Source organism: Varanus komodoensis, unplaced genomic scaffold (assembly GCF_004798865.1).
Source record: "Varanus komodoensis strain SLA01 unplaced genomic scaffold, ASM479886v1 scaffold60, whole genome shotgun sequence".
NCBI lineage: Eukaryota > Metazoa > Chordata > Lepidosauria > Squamata > Varanidae > Varanus > Varanus komodoensis.
The window spans coordinates 1,269,950-1,296,044 of record NW_025336223.1 but is presented as its reverse complement, the minus strand read 5'-3'; the positions used below and the strand labels follow the sequence as shown (position 1 = coordinate 1,296,044).

The 26,095-nt window shown below is 44.6% G+C and overlaps 1 protein-coding gene across 2 annotated transcripts in view; it reads left to right on the top strand.

The window, feature by feature from the left end:
* Window positions 1-26,095, top strand: part of ADGRL3 (adhesion G protein-coupled receptor L3) — a 394,878-nt gene that overhangs the window by 197,734 nt on the left and 171,049 nt on the right. For both annotated transcript variants that reach the window (XM_044449737.1, XM_044449736.1), the window contains 3 exons: window positions 1,087-1,167; window positions 22,828-23,130; window positions 24,329-24,432. In XM_044449737.1, the coding sequence (XP_044305672.1) occupies window positions 1,087-1,167; window positions 22,828-23,130; window positions 24,329-24,432 (488 nt within the window). The remainder of the gene's footprint in view (window positions 1-1,086; window positions 1,168-22,827; window positions 23,131-24,328; window positions 24,433-26,095) is intronic.

Sequence of the window (26,095 nt, the reverse complement as noted above, 5' to 3'; positions counted from 1 at the left end):
CATTTTCACAGAATGAAGCAGGGTGAAGAGGAGATTCCTTCTGTGCTTCCCAAAAGTGAAAGGATTGTGATTGTTCATATTTTCATAACATTCGAGTTCTGCTGGGAGATAAAGGGTTTCTTCTGTTCCAGACACTCTGCCATCCAATGCAAATGAGCTCTTTGGCAGAGCTGCAGCACCAGCCCCATGAAGGGTTTCTAGGTGGCTCAGCTTCCTAGTGACCCCATTCACTGGCCCCGACCCATCACCTTGAGGGGAACCCGCCTGGTCATGCCAGTGCTGTGCATGACGGTGCCACACAAGAGTGGTGTTCATTTTGCTCATTTTGAAAGTAACCACTATACCAAGGATGTTATGAATGCATTATGCCTCTGAAGTGCTATTTGCAGTGCAGAGGGCAGTCAATAAAATCTGAACTAAACCACTAGCAGCAAATCTGATGATGAGGGATCATAGGAAAGCTACAAGTTTTCCACCCCTTCTCTAGACCAGCCTTCTCCAACCTAGTGCCCCCAGAGGCATTTGGACTGTGACATCCAGAATTCCCAGTCAATGGCTCTGCTGGAAGGGCGTTCTGGGAGTTGCAGTCCAAATGCCTCTGAGGGGCACTAGGTTGGGGAAGGCTGCTGTAGGCTAAAGTTAGACAAAAGGTTGGGGAAGGCTGACACACACGTCTAGCTGTTTGGCCAGGTGGGACCTTTGCCTCTGTTCTCCTTCGATTCTGCATAGGATATCCATAGCCCTCCTTTTTTAAAGGTAAATATATCATCACTGAGTTGGAAGGGACCTTTCAAGTGCTCAAGGGCAACCCACTGCTCAGTATAAGATCTTGGAACCCCAAGATCCCTGACCTGTGTAAATGCCCCTCATGAAGTTCCCCACCTTCTAAGGCAGTATGTTCCACTTCCAAAAGCTCTTACCATTAGAAGTGTCTCCCAATGTGTCAATGAAACCAGCTTCCCTGCAATTTATACCCATTGCTTCTAGTCCTGCCCTCCAAATCTAATTGTTTTAAGGATTCTGCACTGAGATCCTTACCAATCTGAATCTGATTATCAGAAATTCATATAATTTGTTTGCCCACAGGACAGGCACATCATGGTCAAGTTTCCTACCTTGTTCCTCCAATACATCTGGACTCTGATCTCGAGAGACAGTCATTCAAGGGTGAGTTTGCAAGATATTTATTCTGTGGTGAAAATATTATTGGTATAACCACATGAAGAGTATTTTCTTCCAAAGAGAATGTTCTCTGGTTCCACAAATTTGGAAGAGCTAATGCATCCTGAGCTCATTTTTATATGATTGCTCTCAGGAAGATGCTTGTGGGTCTTTTTCATGTCTGCATAATAACCTTATCATGTTCTCCAGGTTTCAGTATAACCAGAAACCAAACAGGCAGTTCCAGGTCTTGTTCCTAAAAGTTAAATTAATTATGAATGGTATAAATGCACTCTTTGTTTGGAGTAAGAAGAATCACAAAGTGCCCCACTCATTTTCAAAGCACTGTGGAATGAACAAGAAAGCAGCAGCAATGCAAACAGGCGTGGTGCTCTCATCCTGTTTCTAGGTATATTCGAAGTTGTGGGGGCCATGAACTGCATTTCTCTACCTCCATCAGGGAATGAACAAATAAAATTAGGGTGACGTTTTTGGTTCAGCACTTCTCGGAACAAAATTTCTTAAATCCTGTATACCAAGTAGAACAGATGAACTACCTGAAACAATAAATCTACCACAGGGTTGGAGTACCCCTTTGTAAATAATGAGTAAGCTGTGAAACACTGGAATGCATGGACCATCTTTATACAAACAAAAAAGTGTTGGGGGGGTTTTATAACCATTGCCAGTCTTTTCAATGAAACCCACTTATATAATTTGGGGTGATTTAGTTAGATTTGTAAAATGTTTCCTCTGATAGTTGTCTAAATACTTCATTTTCACAATATTGTCTATTTAATCATTTCTCATTTGTCTAACATTTGATAATTATATCTGTACCTTGCACCAAAGGATGTAGTGTCTTGGTTATCAACTTTATACAAATTGCATCATTGTTGGCTCTTCCCTCTTTTCAAATTCTTGAACACCTGTGAATGGCAACACCCAGATTCTAGAGAATTAAGAGAGGACCTGGCACAATATAGAACATGAGAGATATCAAACATCTCTCTGTTTGTAAAATAATGTTTCAGTCTTGCTGTCCTGATGAAGGACAACAAATCAGTCGCAGTTGAAATGGATCATATTTGTTCGTTTATTATCATTCTACTTTGCCAAATAACTAATGTTCTCTGGACGGATTGCAAATCGTATGTATAAATAGTACATGTGCACAAAGAAGAAGAGAATTTTATATATCGCTTTTGTCTCAATCCCATTGACTGAGACAATGATCATTCCTATTTCTACATGTCATTAATTCTCCCATAAAACATCTGTTTCTGCAATTCCTTCTATAATTTCTGAAAGCCCTGTTGGCAGAAGAACTCGTGTGTACTTGTTCCTTTCCTTTATTTCATTTGGGGGTGGGACGGGGTTGGAAATATTACTCAAATTTTGCAACATATAGCATTAATGATGCAGTGACTTTTCTGTCTGTCAGTGCACTGCTGCATTGAAATGCGTGCATTCTGCTGGTTTGCCAGCACATTTGAATCACCATGCATTACACGGCTACTTCAGACCACCTGTCCTCTTGCCCTGGTCCTTTCTGTGCAAATACAGCCAAAGTTGTCCTGGTCCTCTATTGCTTCATGAAGCATCTAAGCCTCACTGTTTTGCCACAGGAATCTTCTATGAGTTGATCTCAGACAGTTTCTTGCTTGTATCTGTACCTAGCAGGATGGGTTAAGCAGTGAGAAGGAATCATCTTCCACCAGCCCTCTTCTAGATTCTCCATAAAGCAATATGGGGCTGGGCAATCTGACACGCCTTTGATGACCAAGGAAAAGTGGGCACATGGAGGGTAATTTGCGATCTTAACACAATAACATCACTGATCATGCAAACAGGGAACTTTGTCCCAGCTTTGTGGGACTTCAGTCAAGAGGAGAGTGCTGTAACTCTTGTTGTTATCTTCTTTTCATCATTGAATTTCCCTGGTTTTTGAAAAGGAAATATACAGTCACATCATTGGCAACCCTACTCTCTCCCCAAGGAATTTCGGTCTGCTTTCTTGGAAGATTATCTGTGAGATCAGTGGAAGTATAGATAGCTATCTAACAGCAATCATCATTTCATTTCAAGAGTCTGGACTCTGGAATCCTGGAATCTTAGGAGAACGTCCATGGCTCGAGGAGGTTGTCCTTTGCACGAAGCAGGGGGTGATAACAGAGGCAAGAGAGAGAGAGGAGGCAGTAAGCACATCCCCACTTCCCTGCCTCATGTGCTAAGTATACACATGACGAGCATGACAGAAAAGGGCGGAATCCTCCTAGCTATATTAATGAATGTGTAGAGAATCAGAAAACACAGTCTGTGTAATGTGTGAACATAGCCCTACTGTTCCTTCTCCCACCACACAGAAAGCAAGAGCAAGGATGGGGGTGCTTGCCCTGCATTTTGGCTTTCAGAAAGGAGATGTGAGGCCCTGGCCCTTCTGTTCTTCCCACCGACGCAGCCCATCCCATCCCTTCTCCCTCCCCTTCCCCAAATTCTTGTCTTGTACAAGTTATAGTAACAGTGCAGCCAGGGTTTTTTGTTCCCTGATGCCACCTTCAGCTTGGAAGAGCGTTGGCACATGCCTGCCCTCACTGTTCATGTAGTGCATCCCACTTCTGTTATCCGCATGCATCCACCTGAGGAGGGAGCATAAGCACATGGCCTACACCTCAGAATTGCACAGTCCGCCCATCCCATAGAAACCGTCTGGGCATAGAAAATTGCCACTAATGACCAGAGGTCCCCCAGGCTCATGTGCAGAAGGACTTTCCTTCAAGCATTAAAAAATCTGTTGCCTTATTTTTCTATTCCATCTTCACACAGATGTGCAAAAACAGCAGCGGTGTTGTAGGTGCTGAAGGCAGGACCATTCCTGCAGCCCTTCATGCCATGGCTTGCATTGAGAGACAAATATTGCCCAGTCCAGCTGATGGCCCTTTATTTTCCTTTTGAGGTAATGCATGTCCAAGAACTACAAGCTCCTGCACCTGTAATAATATGCCTTATTCACACTTTCAAATTATATTAACTGAATATGGGGAACAGGCGTGCCCATATAGTCACATGGAAAGCAAGAAGGGAGCTCTGCATGTAGACAGCAATATACAGGTGGGATTTTTGTGTGTGATCAAGAACCTTGAGAAGGTCCCTGACCTTTCACAGAGCCTACACACACGTTGTATCAACACTGGCACAGCTAATGCGCCTCCTCTGGGCACATAGACTCCAGACGCAAGCACGGTCACTTAGACAAGTTCTAAGGTGAGCTGCAGCCTTACAGCCCCATTCCCTACCCACTGTTTCTAGAGGAGCTTCTTCCAGGTAAGCATGCACAGAATCGCACTGTTTGTCTTCAGGCTGAAATCCAGCTGGCTGCAACTGGATCTCTGTAGAGAGAACAAGCCAGAAGTGGGCAGGGCAGTAAGCAGTATGCAGTTCTCAGGAAGCGTTGGTGGGGTGTAGGGAACCTCCTTCAGTTCATCCATTTGGACTCAGAGGCAATGATGAGAAACAAAAATGCCTTTCTAAACAATACCCTTTTTGCCTCATAGGAATGAATTTTCATTTTCTGCAGTTTGGGATGGGTCTTTGCTGTCTTATAGAAGATTATATGCCAGGATTGCAAATAAATGTAAAATGGCAAATCAGCATGTGTTACTTAACGCGTCGAACAGCAAGCCCCTCCAACACATCCTTGAAGATCCTAATCCCAAAATAATTATTTCTCATGCAAGCCTTGCGACAATGCTACAACATTAACGAAATTAGAGCAATGCTTTGAACAGCTTTTATGATATCATGCTTCCTTTCACACTGCTTTGAGCTGAGGCATCACTTTTCATTCTCCCATGTAGCAGAGACAATTACAGTTACTGGAATAACAGAAACTTGACAGTCTGGTCTGGTGTGGCAGCTGGAAGATGTTCTGGACTTGACCCCAGACATTCTACAGATCAGTTTGGATACACTACACTTTTCTTCTGAAATAGGCCTTTGAATGAGCAGATGGAGGGAGCCTAACACGAGCTGTTAGATGGTTAACCTTGCCCTTAATCAGTGGAGGGATTGATTTGGATACTTTCTGCAGCATGGACAATGTGCAAGCATCCTGGCCACATTATGCTGGCCGTGAGCAGAGCTGACAGCATCAGTCCCACAGGAAGACTTGGCACACGCCCCAGAGCCAGGGCATGAATGAGGAGGGGCTTGTCATCCGGAGCTAGCATTCTCTTCTTGCAGGCAAACAGTAGAATTGTGTGAAGTGCTATTAATTCTTTCTACTGTGAGAAAAAAGGCATATTTATATTGATATTTGCAAAATTTTATTAGATGGGCCATATAAATCTGGTTATCTTATTAAAAGCATAAGCTCCCATTTTACAAACGGATAAGAAATGTATTAGAAAGCTGAATGGAATCAGTGGAAGAGTTAACAGCCCAAACTTGCCAGGAACCAAATCAATTGGTTTATGCATCATGCATGTCAGGTAAGAGGACATATTCTAATCTATATGCCATCCTGAAAAATGTTCTTGGAGCTAATTTTCAAGGTCATTTATAACTATGCAGTGTATACGTTTGGCCATGTTTGGGAATACCGTCACACACAAGCTAATTTAGGCATATTCCAAAATGAAGATTAGGAATTATGCCACCAAATATTTGATTTGTACAATGAAAGAAGGGGTTTATGCCTTTTCAGTGAATCATGTCATGGAAAGGTTGCTTTGATTCATTGTTCTTTCATATTACAGACTGCAATTTGTACGCTTTGCTCATTAGCTATAAGCAAATCATTGGCCAAACCATCTCTTGCTGTATCTTTTATTTATAGGGAGGTGTGAGGTATGTTGCTATGATCAGGCCATAGGTGCCATTGGAAAAGATCAAAAATCCTTAGCTGCTTAGTGACTTATTTATCTGATTTTTAATAAAATCACATAAACCATATTTTCATTGTATAGGGAACCCTTAAAGCATATGAATGGTCTTGCTAGATCATATTTCAGGTTGCATAGGAATTTATCTCTCGTAATATGTGGGATTGCTCAGAACTAGTTTAAACAAAACTTAGTTCCTGGCTTGGCTATTCCATATGATACTAATAATTGTATCTTGCATCCTGCTGGTTTTGTTTGTTTATTCTGAGACCTGCTTAAAGTTTGTTAGCTTTAATTTATTTCTTAGCTTCATCACCATTACCTTGGTTCCACCACCATTTCCTACAGTGATCGCAGAGTAGACCTGGTGCTCCCACATCATTTCAGTGGTAACTGGGTCAATGAGGCCCCACCTAGCATGGTCTCTATGAATGCAGGCTGTGAAATAACTTTTGCAGGGTAATGATTGCCCTTAACCACAATGTTTAGTTATTACCCCTTGCAGCCTCTCTCCATCATTCTCATGTAAGCTATCCAGTCCACAACATTTGGGATGACAGCCTGTAAACCACAAAGCTTTCTGTGATATTTTTGAACTTTTCCACTTAAATCCAGTTCCAGAAAACATCCACTACACTTTGTGACAGGTTTTTAAATTATTATTTCCATGCAGAGCTTAAACCAGCAATAACTCCAAAATGGGCCACTTTATTTGCCATGGTGCTTCGTGTGTCAGCGTGTGCATTTTTGCTGTGGTTCTATGCGTGCCATTACGTGTACACACAGCCCAGGCTACCCAAGCCAGCATTTTGTAAGTGTGGCCCAATTGCTAGTGGTATGAAGTGATTTTATTTGGCTGAATTGATATAGCAGCCCAAAGTCCTATTTTTGCTATAATGTCTGGTGATGGTGTCACTCAGGTGCCTGCAGCATGTTGCAAGCATGCCCAGACTGAGTGATGACTTTCAGAGCTGCCTCAGTACTTTTGAATGTGAAGTACTGCCTTGAAAATCACCTTAATGGCCATTCCTGAGTGTAGCCAACCACCTCTGTTGTCTTTGTCGCCTTGTGCACAAGTGACCTGCTTTTAACATGCTTAATGACAGTTGCTTGAAGACAGGGGCATCCTACCCTTGGATATAGCTCAGAAATTACCACATTAAAAGGGAAAAGGGGGGCCGTTCGGGGGCTGAGCGGGGGGCTGGCCTGGCCAGGGGCTTCTGTTGAAATTGACCCGCCTGCCGTTGAATATTAGGGAAGGGGGATTTTTTTTTCCTTTCTTCTCTTCTTTTCTTTTCTTTAACTGCTTTTATAATTTTATTCTGTTTAATCTGTTTTATGGAGTCGTCCCTGGCCATGTTGACGTTTATGTTTCCTGGGGAGCGCGCGAGCGCTGCCATTGGCGTGGTCATAAGCAATGGACGTAACAGCGGTGGGGGCTTAACGTGTCCGTGTAGAAGAAGGAGGGACAGATGGCTGACACCTGTCCCTCTTTCTGGTTCTTCCCCCAGCCAGAGGGTGCCAGGTAGCCTTGTCAACCACCCCTCAGGCCTGACGGTGCTGCTGCTCAATGCCAGGTCGGTCAATAATAAATCTTCCCTCATCCATGACTTGATTGTGGAGAAGGGGGCCGACCTGGCTTGCATAACGGAGACATGGGCGGGAGAGGGGGGGGATGTTGCCCTCTCTCAACTGTGCCCACCCGGGTATCTGGTTCAGCACTGTTCACGCCCAGAGGGGAGGGGAGGGGGGGTCGCTTTGGTTTACCGAGCCTCCATCTCTCTCACAGGACTTCCGGTCCCTTCGAGGCCAGGGCTGGAGTGCCTCTACTTGGTGTTGGGCGAACGAGACAGATTGGGGATTCTGTTGGTGTACCGTGCACCCTTCTGCCCAACAGTCTCCCTATCTGAGCTGACGGAGACTGTCTCGGACCTGGTGTTGAGGACCCCCAGGATGTTGGTCCTGGGGGACTTCAATCTCCATGCTGAGTCTGGTCTAACTGGGGCGGCTCAGGACTTCATGGCCTCCATGACGGCCATGGGGCTGTCTCAACATGTCTCCGGCCCAACCCATGAACGTAGACACACTCTGGACCTGGTTTGCTTGACGGGGCAGGAAGAGAGTGACCTGAGGGCGAGAAATTTATGTTTGACTCCCCTGTCATGGTCAGATCACTTCCTGGTGAGGTTTGTGCTCGAGAGCAACCTCTCCCTCTGTAAGGGTGCGGATCCGATTGTGTGGGTCCGCCCCCGGAGCCGGATGGATCCGGATGGATGCCTGAAAGCCCTGGGGGAGTTTCCGGCTGACAAGACTGGTGCTTCTGTCGAGGCTCTGGTCAAACTGTGGAACAGGGAGATGACTAGGGCTGTGGAAACGATCGCTCCTAAGCGTCCTCTCCCACCGGGCAGAGCCCGCTCTTCCCCTTGGTATACACCTGAATTGCGGGCGATGAAGCAGGTTGGGAGACGGCTAGAGCATGGAAGGAGGAAATCACGGGATGAATCTGACCGAACACACTTGAGAGCCCACTATCGGGCCTATGCTGTGGTGGTGAAGGCAGCGAAAAAGAAGTTTTTTTCCGCTTCCATTGCCTCCTCACAATGCCGTCCGGCCCGCTGTGACGACTTTGCCAGGCATTTCAGGGAGAAAATCGCTCAGATTCATCACGAGCTGGACTAATGAATCAGAGGTTTCTGGGGAGACGCCAATGCTGCCGTCTGGTCCAGAATTATTGGATGAATTTCAGTTATTGCGGCCCGATGATGTGGACAAGGTGCTTGGACGAGTACGTCCCACCACTTGCCTATTGGACCCTTGCCCGTCTTGGTTAATAAATAATTCCAAGCACGGGATTGGGACCTGGATCTTGGAAGTGGTTAACGCTTCTCTGAGGGAGGGTCGGGTGCCTGCCCCTTTAAAGGAGGCGGTAGTCCGACTGGTCCTGAAGAAAGCATCACTGGATCGAGAGATGGCCACTAACTATAGACCTGCGGCCAGCACCCCGTTTCTGGGCAAGGTGTTAGAGCGGGTGGTGGCAGGACAACTCCAAGCACTCTTGGATGAAACTGATTATCTGGACCCATTTCAGTCCGGCTTCAGACCCGGGTACGGTACTGAATCTGCCTTGGTCGCCCTGTACGATGACCTGTGCAGGGAGAAGGACAGGGGGAGTGCATCCCTGTTGGTTCTTCTGGACCTCTCAGCGGCTTTCGATACCATCGACCATGGTATCCTTCTGGATAGGCTAGCGGGATTGGGGGTCGGAGGCACTGCTTTGCAGTGGTTCCGCTCCTATCTCAACGGCCGATTCCAGAAGGTGGTGCTGGGGGACTATGGCTCTGCGCCATGGCAGCTATGCCATGGAGTACCACAGGGCTCCATTTTGTCCCCTTTGCTGTTTAACATCTATATGAAACCACTGGGAGAGTTCATCAGGAAGTGTGGGCTGCGGAATCATCAGTACGCTGATGATATCCAGCTCTACCTCTCATTTTCCACTAATCCAGGAGAGGCAGTGGCTGTGCTGAACTGGTGCTTGGCCGAGGTAATGGGCTGGATGAGAGCCAATAAACTGAAGCTCAATCCAGATAAGACGGAGGTCCTGTTAGTTGGCGGATTGGGCTTCGGAGAGGGTGGATTTGACCTGGTCCTGAATGGGGTTGCACTCCCTCTTAGGGACAAGGTCCGCAGTTTAGGAGTACTCCTCGACTCGGAGCTTTCATTGGAAGCTCAGGTGACAGCGGTGGCGAGGAGCGCATTCCTTTAGCTTCGGCTGATTAATCAGCTGTGCCCCTACCTGGAGTACGACTGCCTAGCAACGGTGACACACACGCTGGTGACTTCCCGCCTTGACTTCTGTAATGTGCTTTACGTGGGGCTCCCCTTGAAGACAGTCCGGATACTTCAATTGGTTCAAAATAGAGCTGCCAGGGTGCTGACGGGGACGGGGCATTATGTTCACATGACTCCAGTCCTCCGTCAGCTTCACTGGCTTCCCATTGAAGTCCGGACCCAATTCAAGGTGTTGGTTATGACCTATAAAGCCCTAAATGGCTCGGGACCTGGTTACCTGAAGGAGCGCTTACATCCATATATGCCTGACCGCCCCTTGAGATCTGCGGGAGAGGCCCTTCTCCGGGAACCCTCCGTGAAAGAAATTAGGAGGGTAGGTACTCGGAGGAGGGCTTTCTCTGCGGTGGCGCCCAATCTATGGAATGTGCTCCCCAGAGAGGTCCGCCTGGCGCCGTCGTTATTTGTTTTTCGGCGCCAGGTGAAGACCTTTTTATTTAAACGTCATTTTAATTGTTAACAATATTTACTTATTTATCTGGCCAGGGCGACTTCTTTTCTTTTCTTTTCTTTTCTTTTCTTTTCTTTTAACTTCTTTATATCGTTTATATTTTTTATTTATTTTATATTATTAATTTCAATTTTATATTGTTATTTTTGTATTGCATTTTATTGTGTTGTAAGCCGCCCCGAGGCTTCGGCAAGGGGCAGCATAGAAATGCTCTAATAATAATAATAATAATAATAATAATGATAAAAATGGCTCACCTACTATTCCATTAAGTCTTTCCCAGCATTTTACTTCCTCTCAGTGTGGTAATATGCAACTTACCATGGCTGTTGTGCTCCTTTATGGACACACACACAGCAACACAGATCCTTAGAACCACAGTCCAAAGCTAGGGTGGGAGGAACTGCATGAATTAATAAAGAAAACTTCCAGACCCCCTTTACAATGGGAGGTAGGATTAGGTTCGGCTTAATCAAGTTTGATCCAGCTCAGTTTCTACTTTTTACCATGTTAAGTTTACTCTATCCCCTTTCCACATCAGCTTACAGTGTTTTCTCCTGGAAAGTCCATATAATAACTGTGCATTCATGCATATTTCTCAAATCGTTTGCATTTTATACATAATTTATAGATATATGCAGATGATTGTTCAAGTGGAAATGATCAAGAACTTGCTTTGCATGGTTATGTTACGTAACTGAAAATGTTCCCATTAGAATTGGAGCTGGCACTACAAAGGTGCTTTTCCTGTTGGAATCCAAATTGTCAATGTTTGTGCATGTAACTGGACAGAAGGGATTGGGGTCTGAGATATAATTAGGCCAAGTTGTCATCAAGCAAGCACTGAAAGATACCAGAAGGGAACTGAAGCAGCAAGCTAAGGATGTTGTTCCACCATTGCCTGGCCCCAGCGATGGCCTTAGTGATCCAGGAATGAGGACAATGGAGCTGTCCCTAGTGCTGCCTCCTCAGAGGGAAGGTGTGGCATCTTCAAGGGGCCAGATAAGCGAGAGCCAACATTCTGTGCCCTCCAGCACCACAATGTGTCATTCTTGGAATCGGGAGCACTTGCTCCTCAGGCTTCCCTCCTGGGAGAGTTTCCACCATAATGGATATTTCCAGGGCTGTCATCCTGTTTGGTTCCTTGACCCCCATCTCCCCCATCCTCAGTGTCATCAGGATAGGAATCCAAGGTTATATGAGATCTATTCAATAAAGACTTCTTCTTTTAAAGAAATGTTTGGTTCTCTCCATAATCAGCTGCATTGTTCTTCTGCTGAAGTCTCACACACAGCTGAAATCAAGACTGAAAGTTCTGATTTGGACGTGCTTCCACTCCTGTCTCCCCTGCCTTTCTCCATGCAGTTTCTCCTCTTATTTTACAAGGAGGAGGGAAGTGAAATAAATATATAGTTTCCTATACGGGCATGCCAAGATGATGGCTTATGGGGGTGGGGGGAGTTATAAAACCAGCCGTAATGATAGCCTTTATTTCTTTCAAAAATGCTTTGCACCACTTGTCCTTTAAAAATAGTCTGAAGATGGTTTACTAGATAAAAACATGATAAAATATAATAAAACCAGTCCCTAAGGTAATAACCAGTCATTAAAATAACAAGGGGAAGATGGCAAAGGTAGCTTTGTATCTGGACAAGCAAGTGTGTATTTAGTTGCCAGCAGAAGCCCTGCACATTGGCAACTCAGGGATAATTCCAGGAGGGGAATCCTTCTACATGGCAGGCTCCACAATTAAGAAGGCCTTTCTCCACCGCATCTGCAGCAAAAAAGATGACGAGCTGTGTTCTCTTGTGCCCGCACCCCCAAGCTGCAATATATCTATTCCCGTCCCACAAAAGAAGTTGAGATATGATTCAAACTGCAGGTCATTGCCCTTTGTTCACCAGTGGCATGTTTGGTGAATTTATCTTTCCTTCAGTGGATTAATAAAGGAATTAACTGCTAATGAAACAGAAGTCCAATTCACTTGGGCTTCTTGAAACTTTTTATTCTGATCTTCTGTCATATAATGGCTGTATTGTCTTTTAATTGCTGTAAACCATCCAGAGAGCCATGTGTGGCTATTGTGACAATCTTTAAAAGCTTGAAATGAAATGAGCAAAAAGCAAACAAAAAGCCATTGCATCAGTGTTTAGAAGGAGCTTCAGCTAATTAAAGAAATTACTGCAAAATACTCCAGATACTCCAAAATATTCAGCCCTGTTAACTTATGCTTAGGGCAGCCAAACGAAGCTCCAATTATCTACACAGAGCGTTCAGAAGTATCAGACACTGTCATTTCCTGGTAACAGGAAAAAGAAAAAGAATTTGAGTAACAACATGCATTTTAGGGAGCTTCCTCCTACCAATTATCCCTCTAGTTCAGTAGTGATCATACTAGCCAGCAGCCTTTATCCAAGGTTCCAGGCAGGAATCTTTCCTAGCTCCACCTGTGGGTGCCAAGGATTGACCCTAAGACCTTTTGCACTTCGATAAACCTGTGTGCTCTACGACAGAGCTAGCGCTAAAGCCGCTTCCTAGCTAAAGCCACCCATCTCCGCCAAGCAAGAGAGAACAAGGAACCTCTGCAAGCATCAGCTCTGTTGGGCCGCTTGGCAGTGGCTCGAAGGAATGCTTTGGTCAGAAGCACCAGTGGCCACCAGCCCACTGCTCTTTACTCTCTTCTGAATCCTGACGGTAAACTTGACCTGCTTGGCTGAGCTTCTCTTTCTGCCAGTGGCTGGGAGAGCAGAGCAGCAGAAGCCAGAGGAGTGCTTTGGTGTAGCTGCATGGGTCAGAGATGCCTTGCCACCCCTTCCCATGCCTGCCCTGGTTGGCTTTGCCTGCTGTGAGCCTGTGGTGGTGGCTGCCACGTGATGCCGTGCCCTCTGCCAGAACAGACTCAGTGGGGCTGACGTGAGGGGAAGGCTGGATGCCTGCTCCACACCCCAGAGGCCCTTTCTGCCGCAAGCAGCACTGGGAAGTCTCACAAGAGGTGAGCGGAGCTGGAAGGTGAAAACGATCGTCAGTCAGTATTACCTGTTCACCCCTTGGAAACAATGCTTTTACACTGCCCAAAAGCCATTTCCATTTCTTTCATTTCAGAGGAGGAATGAAGCAAAAAAACTTCCCTTGTGTTCTCAACAGGCTGTTATGGAAACTTAGACCACCACCTTCACGGATTCATCAGATTGCATTTTAATACTAAAGAGCATTTCCTTGTACTTCTAGGAAGGCTGTTCAACAATTGCATTACGTCTGCGGGCTGGGTGCTCTCAGCCTACATTTATTGATGGAAACTTAATTTAAACCTAATTTAACAACTTCCACTTCTACTAACCCTTTTCCTAGTATCTCATATCCTCATTAATTAGCCCCAACCTGCTTTTTCTTAGATTTCCTGTATGTGAAGTCATTCTTATTACTCTGTTGTACATATCCTCCACTTTTAATAATTCCTTCTGATGAGACACTGACTGAAATTCAGCTCCATGCTCAATGGTTCAGAGCATCCCTGGAATTAAATTCAGTAGTGTCTATCCATGAAGCAACATTCTCTGAAGCTATTATACCACAGATCATTTTGCCAACTTGAGCTGCTGCAGAGCTCGTGTATCTGCTTCAGCCATCATGTGTATGACTACTACCATTTTGAGTCATTCTGTACCAATGCAAATATAGCCTGAGTATACCATCCACTCACAAGGAGGTGCATCAGCAAACACAAGGTAAACCTCAAGGTTTACAGTGGCATTAAAAAAAATCTCAACCCTAAGGTACAAGATGGGCAGAGAAGAATTTCACACATACACACACACTCACGACTGCCTCCAGTATCCTCTCCCTTATTCACTTCATTGAATTGTGAGTCATTCAGCAAAATTGATTGGCAGCAGATTCAGGACAAACACATGAGAACATTTCTTCACACAATGCAAAATTAACCTTCAGTTTGCTGCCCCAAGACATGAGGTAGTAGCTGGCTTTGAATGGCTTTAAACAGGGTTAGATAAATTTGACATTTGAATTATACCTTTAATGATCCTTGACAAAGTAGTTGGTCTTTTTATGCTGATGCTCAATCCTGTGCAGGTGTAGACAGAAAAACGTCCTCCAACTTCCAGCATTTCCAGTATTCAGGTTGGGGAATGCAGCAAGTTGGAGACTTTTCCCGCCTACATCTGGAAAGATTGGTCCAGAAGCTACTATTCCAGGCCATCTGGGATAGCTTCCAAGTTGCTCCGTAGACCCCCCAGGAAAACCATGATTGCATGTTTGTTGTTCCTAAGCCTTTTCATTTTATTCATCTTTTGCATTTCTATACCACCCACTAGCTGAATCTCTTTGGACATGTTAGAAAACCTTAAAAAGACATTTTGTGTGGTGTGAAAAGAATTTACATACAGACATAGAAGCAGACAGCATGCACACTTGCATCTAAACCATTCCGAACAATCAAATCCAGGACCTGATATTAAGGGATGGGGGGGGGGAATCAAAATTTGCAACCCTAGTTGTACACAGAGAAGTCGGTCAGACAATTTCACAAAATTTCTCCCAAGGTAGGAGAAATTCACAACCATTTCTCACAGGTAGGGCTTACTGTCAGCAAGGGCTGCAGCAGAGCTTCTGACATTCTTTTCTAGAGGATTTGTTGCTTGTTTCTTGTGCTGCCCCTGCAAGTAGCAGCCACATCAACTTTGATGACAGCCTGACCCCCATTTTCTATGGCCCAGAATGCCTCACACCCAGCATCATTCCAGGGTGTTGTGATTGAGAGTGGAATGCAGCCAGCAAAGAAATAACAGTGAAGAATATTTGGAGAAAATTCTGCAGGACTTCTCTGAAAAATTTGGTTCTTCTCTAGTTGTTATTCTTCAGAGAGCAGCACTTTTCCCAGAGTCCTCCAAATGTGAAATTTCTGAGGGGTTACAGTGGATACACTTTGCCTCCAATTAAGGTATTGATGACACTGCTCCTTCCTTGTCAGCCTTGTAGCCGTGCTGCCAGGCGGCAAAATTACATCCAGCTCCAGGGAAAAGGTGGCGTTAATGCTGTGTTGAATCTATTCTCCAATTTCCCAAATGTTTTCTTGCCTAAGAAGAAGCTTTCATTCTGCTGCCTCATTCTTAGGGCATTTTATAATTTTTCTGAATTTCCTTTGGTGATGTTGCTGAGCCTTTTCTTTCTATCCCACATCTCTCCATTGCTCTGCAGCCTCCAGCTCCTTCTCAAAATCAGGCAGATCCATCTGCAAGTGAGAGAAAGGCCCTCTCTCTACAGACTGTACAGTGAGAGAAAGGGGGCACCTCCACTGCTCCATTAATAAGGCAGGCACAAGAACCCTGAACCAAACCCATAAGAAAATTGCTTCTCCTTTTCTATATTCTGGAAAACAATATATTTTCTATCAACATATTTTCTATCAGATTGAATAAGAATGATCAAAAATAAGAGATAAAGTTTTGGTACAGCACCAAACGTTAAATTAAAACCTCATTGTATGTTGCCAAATGTCTGAAAGACGAGGAAGCTGGTGCTGAAAAGGTAATGTTTGTGTGAGTGCTACTGAGGAGCTCATTCTGGGGGTCAGTCAGTGAAAAGGCCTTCTCCCTTGTTGCTCCTCTGCATTTCCCTCAAAGGAGGCATCCATTAGTCTTAGGTGATGAATAAAGTGTATAATAAGTTCATGCCAGGAAAGATATGGTGGGTATTTTGATCCTGAACCAGTAAGGCTTTAGAGGGTTGAAATTGGAATTATATGATCAGGACCTCCTGCCTGTCCCTTTTGGCAGCCTGGGTTCTGCATTTTGTTTGAACTGCAGCTTCTGAGCCCAGCTCACCCCTGTGTGCAGCATTCATGGAGATTGACAGAGCATAGACAACTGGAGCCATGGCTGGATGGGGATAGAGCTGAGCCAGCAACAGACAATGGTGAAGCCACCCCATTCCACTGTGGCTGCCTAGGCCTTAAATTGCCAGCATTGCTCCAGGAGAGCCCTCCACCTACAAGCTGCTCCTTCAGGGAGGTTCAGCACACACACAAACACACACACACCACAGGTTGGGCACTCTCCACCCAGTTAGAAGAAGCACTGACCAACTATATCTTGCTCTTGTCCAGACTGGGGTACAGTTCATTAGCCCTTATCCAGGCCACTGTTGCAACCAGGCACTGACTGACTATATCCACAGCCCAACAAAATGAAGCTGAAAAGAAGCAGAGCTGTGTGTCACTGGCACGGTGACAACAACAAGCTCCAAAATCTTTTCTTTGTCAGGTATCCTAGCTCAAACTAGTAGTTTGAAATTTTAGAAAACCAGGGAAGAAGTTTTGAAAATTCTTTAGAAATACAGACATGGTGTTATAGCTGGGAAATGAGCCTTTACGAAGCAAATCTGTGCTGTCTTTTAGAAGATTGTAGTTTAATTAAAATAAAGAAAAATTTTGTCCTTCTCTTTTAGTGGAGACCAACATTCAATGTTTAAAATAAAATGTCTTGAGTTTTTCTGACAGCCCTAAATTATGGATTTTGCATGACGAAAATCTCATTTCACGCAAACATGCACATTCTCACATCTTAGTCTTCCAGTTGCTATAGAATTGCTGTTGGTCGTTAGCCCTGTTCAGGAGTTCTGAGCACAAATAAAGCAAACATGGAAGGAGGAGGTGGAGGAGGAGGGCTCCAACCCTGCGTTTGCCATTCTCTGCTTATGCAGGGCAACAGTCTGAAGAAGAAACTCTTTTTCATCACTTGAGGGTCTCCATAGAAACCCGAAGGCTGTATGTTTCTAATACAGTTTCTTGAATCAAAATAACTACTAACCAACATTCATGTTTTATCCATAATTGTTTTTAAATTATATTAAATAATATTTTGCACACTTGATATCAGCTTAATTAACCATTATCTACTCAAAAATTGAAAGGCAAAATGACCAAAAGCTACAAAAATAATTACATAAGTGTGCATGCGTGCACTTAAGTTTCCATGCTGTTCTCCCTAGGAGAATACATAATTCAGTCCGATAAATCTGATAACTGCTTACAAAAGATACAATATTGCATTGCCTCTCAAGACCAGTCAGTCAGATGCACTTATAAGTTAATCCCCAGGACCCACATGCAGGTGTCCGTCTGTGCAATAGGTTCTGGGGAAAATTAATGACAAGGAAACAACCCAAGCTGAAGATGTGAACTTTGATTTCCTCAATGACTGCAAATTTCTGTTGAACCGGAAGAGGAGCCAATCTGTATTCAGCCACCACAAGGAACCTGTATCTTAGCTAATGCAAATGGAGACAATGAACACTCCAGATCTAGAAAGTCTTTCAAGCCAAAAGACTGGCGGGACTGTGACACCTGATGATGGTATGAGCTTGGATATGGGACATCATCAGCTATATCCTATTGAACTAACTCTGCACAGTCTTATTATATGCAGAAGCCCTCTGGCCCACACAGCATCTCATCCGACCCACTGAGTCCCTTTATTCCCTTGGTGGGGGAAGCTGGGAATTCATTCCCTTGCATGCTGCCCGCCCTCCCAAGTGCAACTGACTCAGGTGGGGCTGGGGTGGTGGGGCAGCCATTCTTCTCAGCACTGGTGAAGTCGCTTCATGCATCATGCCAGTGCTGGGAGTGGGGCTGCAGGAGAAGCCACTCTTTCCAGTGCCTGGTGAACCCTTTCCCACAGTGCACCACCCCAGTGAGTATAGCAAGTGCTGCCGGAATCCAGGGGCTCAGACAGTGTTCAGAAGAGCTGAGAGATACCAGCTGACTTGTGTGAGGCAATTTTGTCCTTCCCCTGCAGCCCAGCTCTAAATCTGCCCTCCCTGCCTTCCCGTAGTCTAGGACAGTGATGGCCGAACGTTTTAGAGACCAAGTGCCCAAACTGCAACCCAGAACCCACTTATTTATCACAAAGGGCCAACACTGCACTAAAACCTGAATACTGAGGTTTTAGTTTAGAAAGAAGCAACTCATATATTAACATCTTTTGTCTTAAAAGAAAAACACATTAACAGAGAAGGAGCCATGTTCACGTTTAGTGCCCTAAAGTCGGGGGATGCCGGGTTTGCTTGCAACCAGGTGCACGCACTCCCTCCCTCCCTCCCTCCTCGCCCCCAAACCAACCACCAGGAATGCCGCAGGAGCTTTGGCAGCGCTTGAAGTTTTACTGGAGGGGCAGAATTCGGGGGGGGGGTGAGACCTAAAGGTGAGGAGAGGCTATCGCTGATCCCTTCCATGCTTCCGTTGGGATCTTCCTCGAGGCGCCCCCACGGTGCTGCCAAGCCTTGGTGAGTGGGGTTGGGTGGGGAGGGGGGTCCCCGCCACGCGCCCACTCCTCTCACTTCCCAGCAGCTCCAGCCTCCACTTTTCCTCCCCAGGAAGCACCATATCGATCCCGAGCACCCTCTCTCTCCTCCTCCTCGCTCCAGCTGCTGCTGCTGCTCCCCGTCACTCACTCCCTTTGCCCAGCTTCCCCCCTCCCCCCTGCAGCCACCGGCCCGGGCTACCGAGTTGGCAGGATCCCACCACTGCACCAGGAGGGCAGCTTGGGCGGCCGCTCACATGCTGCGAACTGGGAGGAGGCAGGAGGAGGGTGCCGTCACCAGCGCTCGGCATGCCCGCTCACTGTTTGCCCACTACCTTCCTGGAGCACCCGCCACGGCTGTTGCGCCTGCCTCTGGCCACCTGTTCGACCCCCCCCCCTTGCTGCGAGTCATGGCTAATGTGTGACGTCGCCTGGCACCGTTACTCTTTCCAAATATATGCATGGCTGCTGGGGCGATGCTGGGGCGACTTGGCTCATGTGCCAACGGAGAGGGCTCTGCATGCCCACTGTGGCACGCATGCCATAGGTTCAGCATCACTGGTCTAGGAGGAACCTGCAGCTGGGTTTAAAATGGTTTAATTAATTTGTTGTGCTACTAGTGTTGTGTGTGCAAGAAATCCATAAGCCATTCATGCAGCTACAGGGACCATTCAATTTAGGCCTTAGAGTTTGTCTTTCCAGAGTCTGCAATGAAATTGTTTACATAAGTAGTAATTAACATTTCATATTTTGTGATCTTATTTGCACTTGATTTTCATTTTCATTTTATTTTTCCAGAGTGGGGTTCTGGCACAGAAATTGCTGTTTTGATAAGCGATCTTGGTGTCCTCCAGAATGTATTGGTGTCTCTAGAGCTGTCTGTGAGATTACCTAATGGGGGCCTGAAGCAAGGTTGCATGGTATCCCCCTTCCCCCTCCTAACAAGATTTATATTGCCCAAGATTCAGCCAGCCATGTCTTCTTCTGGCGTATTTTAATCTGGACAAAAGCACACATCTTAATGCATAAAGGATAATGGAATTCCATTTCAAAACTCTGTATGTCACCACCTCTCTTTTACACTTTCTGCTTGAGCTGTTGTTTTCTGTTGGTTGATACTGACAGCAACACAATTTTGTAAATCCAAAACAGAAGCTCTTGTTGTACCAAGAAATGAGGCATGGTGAAAGCACAAAGCATAAAATGACATGCTAACTTGGAGAATGGAAAATCCTAATCCTAAGAGAAAATTAAATATAACTACATTCTGTGCAGTGTCTAGGCTTCTGACCAACATTTCTTATATGCCTCAAACAAGCATTTTTGTCATCTGAGTAGCCTGACATTTTGCTCTAGGTATAGATTTAGCATGAAGCATGGCCCATGCATATTAAGCCCATTGTAAGGGGAACTGTATTCTCCCCGTGCATCACAGGATTTTGCCGGGAGTCCTAGAAGTGTCTGTTATCTCTTGCACCCATACTGTGCCTCAGCCCAACTAGGCAACCGCGCTTTACCTTGGCGATGTGCATCTTTTTTACACAAACTACCCAAAAGAAAAAAAGGACCACTTTCTTTCTGGGAAGCAGAAAGAAAGCAGGACCCCCTCCCCCCTTGGGATTCAAAATGTAAGGGAAGCAGCTGAAAGTTCTTTCAGCTTCATCATATGCAGCTAGTGTCAGTGCTTTTAAAGCTATTCAAACCACATTTTACTTTATCTTTTTATGCTTTATAGGCTATCTGCATCTGTTCACATACTCTGGATTTAAACTTCACCATTCATATAGCCGAGCATGGTGAAATGTGGGGTAGAAAATAAAATAGTGAGCACAGTGTAAGATACAGTGTTCCCACATACTGCCAAAAATTAGCCAGAATGTTTCATCCTGAATTCAACCTTTTAAATTTGATCCAGAGGTTGGATTTCTATTCTATACTGCAGGGTGTCAAATAAGTTTGTGCAGGTTGGCATTTAATCATAGGTGCAGCCAGAGTGAAAAACCATTTATATGTAAATGATTCAGATGCCTTGTTCTTTTCCAACTAACCAATTAAGCTTGTTTTAAATCATATAAATGAGTAAGTGAAATTTAAAGCACATGCAGTTAGCATGATCGTGTATCTTGAGGGTCTTCATAAAATTGGTTTTTGACTTATGCTTCAATCCAGGTTTTTTTTTTTTTTTTTAATGAAACTGATACTTTCTACCATCCAGCACAGATTTGGAACATTCCTAAGGGTTGTGATAATAATTTCTGGTTTAAAGGAAGAAAAAGCAGCAGCAGCAAACAGGGAATCACTCAGCCCTGCCCTTTTGGTGTTCTCCCTTAAATTGACCCTGAGCCGTGGTAGTTACATACCACGGGTCTAATTCCAACTTCGCTTATCTAAGTCTGGATGCCTGATATAAGGTGATTGAACTGCTATCCCAATACAACTTTCCCGTGAAGATATATAGGGAAGATAATACTACCACTGAAAAGATGCAACAAGACAGTGTACCTCAAAAGTAGGGAAGGAGTCCCTTGGGAAGGTTATCCTGGAATGAGTATAAGAGATGGTGGGAAATTCTCAGCAGTAGGCTGTCAGCATGGCAGAGTTTTCTAAACCCAGATGACATGTTCTATCATGGTCCCCAATTCAATATGCATTACTCCCAATGCTACTCCCACTAGCTCATTGAACCTGTTGAAGTTCTTATGCATGGGATGAGGCACAAGTTCCAATCTCCAATCAGAAAAAAGATAACCATTAAGATAATTGTTAATATGTTGCTTGATAACAATTGGAAGACCACTTGGCTATACCACTAAGCATGGAGAAGGTGACAGGAAAGGAACACAAATATTAGCTGAGTGGTTCTGACCTTCACTAGCAAACTCTAAATGTTGGTACTGTAAGTACTCCTTCACTGAGTTTGTAGAACACAAGAAGCAGCTGCTGTGTATTATCACTAGCTGCTTATTGCATCATACAAACCCATTCATGGTTATCATGTTCTTATACTGGTTGGCAACCACAATAATGGCCAACAGTTCATTGTAGGGTTTGCTTGACCTGTGATGGACTACTGTGTCAACCAAACCCAGAAGACATGACCTATTATGGCTCAAGCCCTACAAGACATGAGTTACTTGGAAAGAGCAACAGTGGCTGGCCAGTGAGCACAGCTGGCAGCTGCCCCCAGCTCACTGCTGGGCGTTTCCTCAGCCTTCACTCCATACTGGTGCCCTGTGCTCAGGACAGTGACATGGAACAGAGAGGTCATCTGCGCCTGTGCTCTAAAGGACAACCTCTCGTGCAGAAAGTGGGAGCCAAGGATCTGGTCCATGCTACTGCCCCCTGCTTGGGGCAGCAAGGTGGATTGTTCCTCCCTGTCTCCTGCTTAAAAAGAGACTTCTCAGACTATTGGGGGTGGGGGTGGATCACGCCTCCTTTCTCCTGCTTGAGAGAAGAACTCTGAGCAGCAGGTGGGGGATCCACTCCACACAACGACCAGTGTTCAGGGTGATGACATGGAGTGGACTGGGCCTCTGTGCCACCTTCTCTAGAAGTCTCTTCTCAAGCAGAAGGCAAGAAACTGCCACTGCAAACTGAATAGCTCACCTCGTTGATGAGATCTGTCAACTCCTTGTGGTAAAGCAACATGATGGGTTGCCATTAAAAGGTGGCTGCTGTTTAAATATGCTCAGCTAAGCATATGCTGCGGAATTCAGACAAGACAAACCCTGGCAAGACAAGGACACGGACCAGCTCACTCTTCTCACTCCCACTTCACACATTAGATGCAACCTCCACGTAGAAAAAACATACTGAGAAATACCTGAAGAGTTGTGTGAAGAGCTCTTTTGCACACAGTGGTGACACAGCTACCTAATCAGCAGGCATATGGCAGAGAAGACCTAACATGCTCCAGCATAAGGTACTTCTCTATATTTCACCACATAGATTACTTTTCCTTCATTCATTCTATGCAGTTTCCTGTTGGGCTGAGTGATGTGATCATTAGGATACAAGAGATAATACTGGCAAATGGAGAAAAAAGTAGCAAGAAGACAATCTTCCTAAAGGGCAGGATTATCCTGTGCTATGAAACACCACGATCAAGAGACTGCTAGAATCCGGGATACTAACATTTTTCTAATTTGCCTTTGCTTTGAACTGGTAGCATCAACATCTGGAGCAATGGGTCTAGGTGGGACTACCACAAGCACCACAGCCCGAGTTACTACCAGCAGCACTACACACACAACCACTGCATCAGCTTTGGGCAGAAGGAATAGGAGTACAACTACGCCTTCCCCTGCTTTGGACGCACCCAAGGAAATGACCACTCATTTGCCACCGGCATCTTCCCAGCTGCCTGCAATAGGGGCAGAGAGCTGTGAGACTGTGGAAGCTCGCGAAATCATTTGGTTTAAGACCCGACAAGGACAGGTGGCTAAGCAGCCGTGCCCGAGGGGAACTGTAGGTGAGCCCTTTAAAATACATGCATGGATGGATGGATGGATGGATGGATGGATGCATGAATGGACTGATACCACTCTACATCCAATTAAATACCTAGTGATAAACAATAAAAAGGGGAGAAAAATACCAGTGCTAATGAAAATTGAAATACAGAATTAAAACCTTTAAAATTAGATTTGTGCCAATAAAATTGTGGCTGGTTATCTAGGGAGGGCTTCTTTAAATGTTCAAAAAGTATTCAACAGGTGCCAAAAACAAAATAATGTCAGGGAGTTCCATAGAAAGAGAGTTGATATGCTAAAGACTCTCCTCCAAGTGGACTCCAAATGGACCACCGATCTATGCAGAACTACCAGGAATGCCTCATCTGATGATCTCAGTGACTGGGCAGGCTGGTAAAGAAGAAGGTACTCTTTCAAATATAAAATCATATTATGATTCTACTTGGTTAAAATATCCAAACAGATGTTGTTTAGTATTGAACAGATAACAGGTTATCGAAACATGGTTTGTCCATGTCTTTAAGATCCTGATAAGTAAACTAACAAAGCAGAATTCCCCATTCCAGATGCAACAAAGAATGATAGCTTCAGCTCACCACGACTGGTTACCAAGGAAAGAGGGAGGAGAAAAGTCAAGCAAATGAACCCAAGACTTGTGCTCAAGAATGTATATCTGAACCAGCCCAATAGAGTTCATGAAAATTTAATTTAATTTTTATTGAGTTTAATTTGAAATTATGGACTACCATACCTTTAAAAGGAGGGGGTAAAATGGCATTGTCCTACAGGTAATTGCTTCTGGCTCTTACTTGAGAAAGATGTTTGGAACCCATTATATTTTAGCATGGATGTAGACCGTATGTTCACTGTATGTAGGTGTGTGCCAACTAAGTTAGCTTCATCATGCTAATTTTCCCCTTTCTTTTAAAGGTGCAGGGGTGGGGGGGGGGGGCTTTTTCCCAGCTTGTCGTAAAATGTACTTTGCAGTGTCTTGGTGACATTGTAATGATCTTTTCTGGCCTGGATACATATATTAAGAACCCAATATATTGGAGGAAGAAACAATATTTGCAATGCTCTTTAGACATTACATAGAAATGATATTTACACTGGAAAGAATAATGGTTGAAGCATCCATAATCCTGATAAGGATCTTAGTAAGATGCATTGTATCTTATGTCATCTATGTCATTGCAGGTGTGTCAACATTTCTCTGTCTTGCTCCTGGTGGAATCTGGGATCCACAAGGGCCAGACCTCAGCAACTGCTCTTCACTTTGGGTCAATCACATCACACAGAAGGTACTGCCTCAATTATATCTGCAATTTCCTTGTGCTCATATTTTATGCCCATGATCACATGTGGTGCTGTACAAACAAAATTTTGCTTTGACCAGTCCCAGTAAATGACCTGAAAACTCAGAACATCTCATCATATCTTATGACTGTAAATTAGATCCAGTGATTATGCACAACTGACTGAAAAAAAAGTAAGCATTGAACAATGGATGTCAGAGGAACATAAGAAAGAAGAGGAGGATCAACTACTTTATGACTTCCTCCTTGTCATAAATAAAATGGTAGTCAAAAATAAGTAAAACCAGTAGCAACTGTGAGCCTTCATATAATTGTCAGGCTTGTCTGATCTCCTCAAGAAAATTCCCATTAAATAAAACCAATACATTTTGTACATCTTTCAAGACAGGGAACATGGAAGAAAACCCAAAAGTCCCTTCAGCAAACTTAGCAGTCATGAAATAAAAGAAGTTCTGTTACGGATCAGTAACTGGTTACAGAATAGAAAACTGAAAATGGAAATATATCCTCCAGTGGGAGAACAAATGCATTCTCCTAGTGGAGGATTACAGCTGGGTCCAACAAGAAACTCTGTTGGCATCATTGTTTTTAATTTGTTCATAAATAGTCTGGAATTAGGAGTGAGCACTGGGGTGACTAAAGTTACTGTGAGGACACAAAACTATTTAGGGTGGCTGAAAAAGGCATTGCGAAGTGCTCCAAAAAAACTTTTCCAATCTGGGATATTGGGTCTCAAAATGGAAGATGTGGTTCAGCGTGAGTGAGTGTAAAGTGATGCCCACTGGGGCCAGAAAGACAGACAGACAGAACGAACTAATTTCACATATAAACTGCAGAGATAAAAGGGAGTACTTCTTCAGAGAGCCCGTATTTAAACTAAGGAACTTAGATGGCTTTAAAGGGGGCTTAGACAAATTAAGAGTAAGGCTATCAATGGCCACTAGTCCCACTGGCCGTGTGCTACCTCTGGTTGCTGGGGACATGGGCAGGAGGGTGTTCTTGCACTCATGTCCTGCCTGTGGGTCTCCCGCAGGCTGCTGGTTGGCAACTGGGTGAACAGAGTGCTGGACTCCGTGGATCTCTGATCTGATCCAGCAGGGCTCTTCTTACGTTCTTTAAAGAACTTAAAGCTTCACTATGTTATATATGTCAGGATTGTTAGGCACATTGCTTGGAGAATGTGCATAAATGCCTGTACATTCACCGGATATCATGAAGGAATGTGCTCGCCCTGCCACCTGGAAGAAAGAGACAAATCACAATTTCAAGCAGGGCCACAATTTGATGAACACTTTCAGCTGGATCTGCAGTGAGGCCAAAGGAATGTGCTGAACCAGGTATTATGAATAACGTAAAATATTGTGAACAGCATGAACCTGTTCGTGCAGATATCCAACAGATATTCAGACTCCATTTTCTCAAAAGGTCCAAACTGTAGAAACTGCCATTTGCACACAGGGTATTGTAAATGCACATATCTCAGTTCTCCATGTATGCAACTGTACACATCTCTAGCAAAGAGTCTTCTAGCCTCTCCTTAAATATCTCCCCTGAATACCAGCTGTCTCCTGAGGAAGTTATTCCACTGTTGAGGTTCTCTCACTGTAAGTAAGTTCTCACTGTAAGTTTGCTTAGCCAAAATCAGTTT